The following is a 3,480-nucleotide window of genomic DNA, read 5'->3' on the forward strand; positions in this document are numbered from 1 at the left end:
CTCAGCATCGGCTCGAGGAATATATCCTGGTATTTTATGCACGCCGGTCCTAAAACAATTCATACCTTTATTTGTAAATCATATTCAAGTTACAATTCTTATAATGAAGTCTCTTTTGTCAACTGGTATAATATTTGAAATAGCCTGCAAATGAAGCCAATTACCTCCAAATTCGATGACGTCATCAAAGATGCAAATTGCCCACTGTCTGTCTGAGTACGCGCGTCCGGGCGCGAGCAGCTGTATGAGGTGCGGCAACAGCGAGTCGAGGTGCGGGAAGAAGTTCTCGCGGTAAGCGGACATGAGCGCGTGCAGCACGTCCGCCACGCGCGACAGCCCGTACACGTCCTCGTTGTCCTCGTCCGCGAGCTGCTCCTCCACCACCTGCAGCCACACAGTGTGGATATCATAATCTCATCTTACCCGTCATTTGATTTCATAAGAAGTTTTAAAAGAGAAATAATAACCTCATCATAATCTTCGTCAGCTCGTTTCTGGCGACGTTCGGTAGCACGTTTGAAATGTTCCGTGAGAAGTTTATTCAGGATGCGAAGCACTTCCTCCATGGTCTCTGTCGATAAGCACCCAGTTCCCAACAGCTCAATACACTGAAAAATAAATATATAAAACAATCAAAACATTCATTTCATACTTGACATTTTAAAGAAAGGACTAAAAGACTAGATGTTGACAATGGAAACAATGGTATTAATTTGTAATTGCTTACCTTAGCTAAACTATTAAGTAGTTCGACTTGCACCTCCTGTTCGGGTTCTGAATCTATGGCTTTCAAGAGCTCTGGCAGTATGTAGGCCCACATGCCCTGTAGGTATTGCGGGCCGCGGGTGCGCCCGCACTCTAGCAGGTAAGGCAGCGACTCCGCGGCGGCCGTGCGCACGTTGTCGTGGAAGTAGAATTTCAACATTGGCACCATTAGCTTCACTACTTCTTCAGCATAGTCTGCAAACTCTTCCTTCAATTCCCGAGCGTAGCACACCAGCATGTCACATGCGGATGCTTTATCTTCAAGACCTGGGAAATTATTTGTTTATTAAACAAATTTCTAGCAAATAGTAGCTCTAGCAAATTCTAGCAAATAGTTTCGAGCAATAGTTTCTAGCACAACAGCTATTTTGTAGTGCTTACCTGCAGTTTTGATGCCAAAGTTTTGTTGTTCTCCAAGAGTGACAAAATGCCAGTCGAGGTCACCTTCAATGATCTTGATTTCGTCGTTGTCAAGTAGAGCCACTTCAGGCTTCATTGCAGCCGTGCGAAGCACAGGCTCCATGACCATGGGTAGGTAACGTGCAAACTTCTTGCCTAATCACACAAAAAGTAATGAGTATTTTTTTTAAATAAATACACTAATCAGTTATTGTAAAAATTAATTACCCATAATTCTACAAATTCGCGACCAAGCGGAGATGAGGAACGATGTTTGCGGGTCATCAGGGGGCAGCTGTTCGCCCTCGGTGTGTGTCTTTAGCAAAAGATCCATTATTTCAGACGCGTCCGCCATAAATTTCTCTTCTCCCACAGCCAGACCTAAATTATAAAATCGTAAAAACTATATATTTTTAAGTCCATAGTCAGTCTTTATGAAATGTAAAAAGATTTAAGGCTGATCACAGATTGTAAAATGTAACTGCTGCTAATAAATTTTAGTACAAAAATGTTTCAAAATTACCAACTTACCGATAAGGCTGACACATTCAATAGTTTTTCCGCGCAGTGTCTTCAATTCATCAGTAGTTGCATTGGCAATGATGTATTTGAGGCAGGGCATCAAGCGGTCATAGTATTGCACAAAATCACTCTCCACAGTGTCAGCAACAGATGCGATAGTAGTCACTATCTGTTCCAACACAAGCTTTGTACCACGTTCCACCAACTGTCAAGAAATAAGTACAATATATTTAAGTATATTGAAACATAAGAAAATAATGTTATTTTAATTTTGTAATATCTCTGTATGTGAACTGAGATCCCTAACTTGCTAAAGAGCTAGAAAGGGAGCAAATGCCACAATTACTCTACCAATGCTATGGAAGTGACAAAAACTGTGTTTGAAAATTGTCACTAACGAACATTGGAAAATGAAGTCACTATCCTATGATGACCATAAAGAAATAAAAAAATAATGTCAGTAATGACAAAAAATGGGAATAAACATTACAATGTTTCAGATCATGTCTTGAACACAACATATTATTCAATATCATTCATTCAATTCTAAATACAGCATTAGGCAATTATAATTAACATACAATGACTTGCAATAACATTTTATGGCAATGGGTTTTTTAATATCCAATTGTTAAATTGATATCATACCTCTTTAAACTTGGTGGTCAAAATAATTTCAAGCTTGCCCATCAAAGGTCCCAGATATTGTGTCAATATTGGTTTTGGACAATCTTCACTGAAGTTTACCAAAGCCGCAGCAGCATGAGCCTAAAAATAAAATAAGAGAGTTACATTGAAAATTAAACTAAATCAACTTAAAAAACATCTAGATGTTCACTAAGTTACCTGTACACGAGGATTCTCACTATCGTCCAGCACTAACAGTAGACCAGGTACAACTTTGCTATGGAATTTCTTTTCGAAGTTTGGAGCAAAGTCAGTAGACATTTGTCCAATCGCATTACATGCGGCATAGCGCACTCGAGGATGCTGCAAATAAGAAACTAATGTCAAACAAGAAATTAAACGGATCAAACATTAGCATCTGTAGCTTTATGGAAAAAAATATTTTACAACATCCTCAACTTTGCATACTTACAGGATCAGTGAGATAAGTGAGAACAGCAGATACAACTTGGTCCAGCATCTGTTCCATTTGCTTATGGCATCCCTCGCCGGCCGAGGAGACCGCCATGAGGGCGGCGTGTCTCTTCCTCCAGTCTTCAGAGTTCAACATCTCAGGCACTTGCCCAACTATCAAGCCCAACATTATCTTTCCTCCTAGGCCACAACACATGCGGTCAAGTGCTGATTCCGCCGTCACATAGTTCCTACAATTTTACATACTCTTATAATTACATACTTAAAAATTGTATGAGTTAATGATAAACAACTTTTTTTTAAGTTCAAGACATGGTTTATAATAAAACTAAATGTTATGTAATTGAGGGACTGACATCTTAACTTATGATAAGTAAAGATGCTAATTATCTCAATATTATTCTTGTAAGATTTATTCTGTCCAAACTATTTGGGGATAGTTCGTCCAAATTAAATAAATCTTACTGGATTATGTTTCTATTAGATTTAAACATGTACTTATTACAATAATGTAATATTCATAGATACCTAGTACTGTGAGTTGGTTAACTTACAAGTCGTTGTCGTCGTCAGCGACGTCGTCCTGCACGGACCAGTCGGGCTCGTCGTCCAGTTCGCACATCATGCCGAGCACGAGCGGCGTCAGTCTGCGGATGGCGACGGGCACCTGCTTGCGCACCATCGCCGGCGCCG

General features: G+C 39.9%; 1 protein-coding gene across 1 annotated transcript in view; it reads right to left on the reverse strand.

Annotated features, from left to right (window-relative positions):
• LOC106111189 (importin-5) overlaps window positions 1–3,480 on the reverse strand; it is a gene marked incomplete in the record, with an annotated part of 7,838 nt that overhangs the window by 1,617 nt on the left and 2,741 nt on the right. Inside the window, 11 exon segments of the mRNA XM_013293206.1 lie at window positions 1–49; window positions 165–384; window positions 468–608; window positions 728–1,032; window positions 1,147–1,320; window positions 1,393–1,545; window positions 1,696–1,891; window positions 2,335–2,454; window positions 2,533–2,676; window positions 2,786–3,017; window positions 3,342–3,480. Of these exon segments, the coding sequence (XP_013148660.1) occupies window positions 1–49; window positions 165–384; window positions 468–608; window positions 728–1,032; window positions 1,147–1,320; window positions 1,393–1,545; window positions 1,696–1,891; window positions 2,335–2,454; window positions 2,533–2,676; window positions 2,786–3,017; window positions 3,342–3,480 (1,873 nt within the window).

The sequence above is a fragment of the Papilio polytes genome, unplaced genomic scaffold, assembly GCF_000836215.1.
Source record: "Papilio polytes unplaced genomic scaffold, Ppol_1.0 DF824180.1, whole genome shotgun sequence".
In the NCBI taxonomy this organism is placed as follows: domain Eukaryota; kingdom Metazoa; phylum Arthropoda; class Insecta; order Lepidoptera; family Papilionidae; genus Papilio; species Papilio polytes.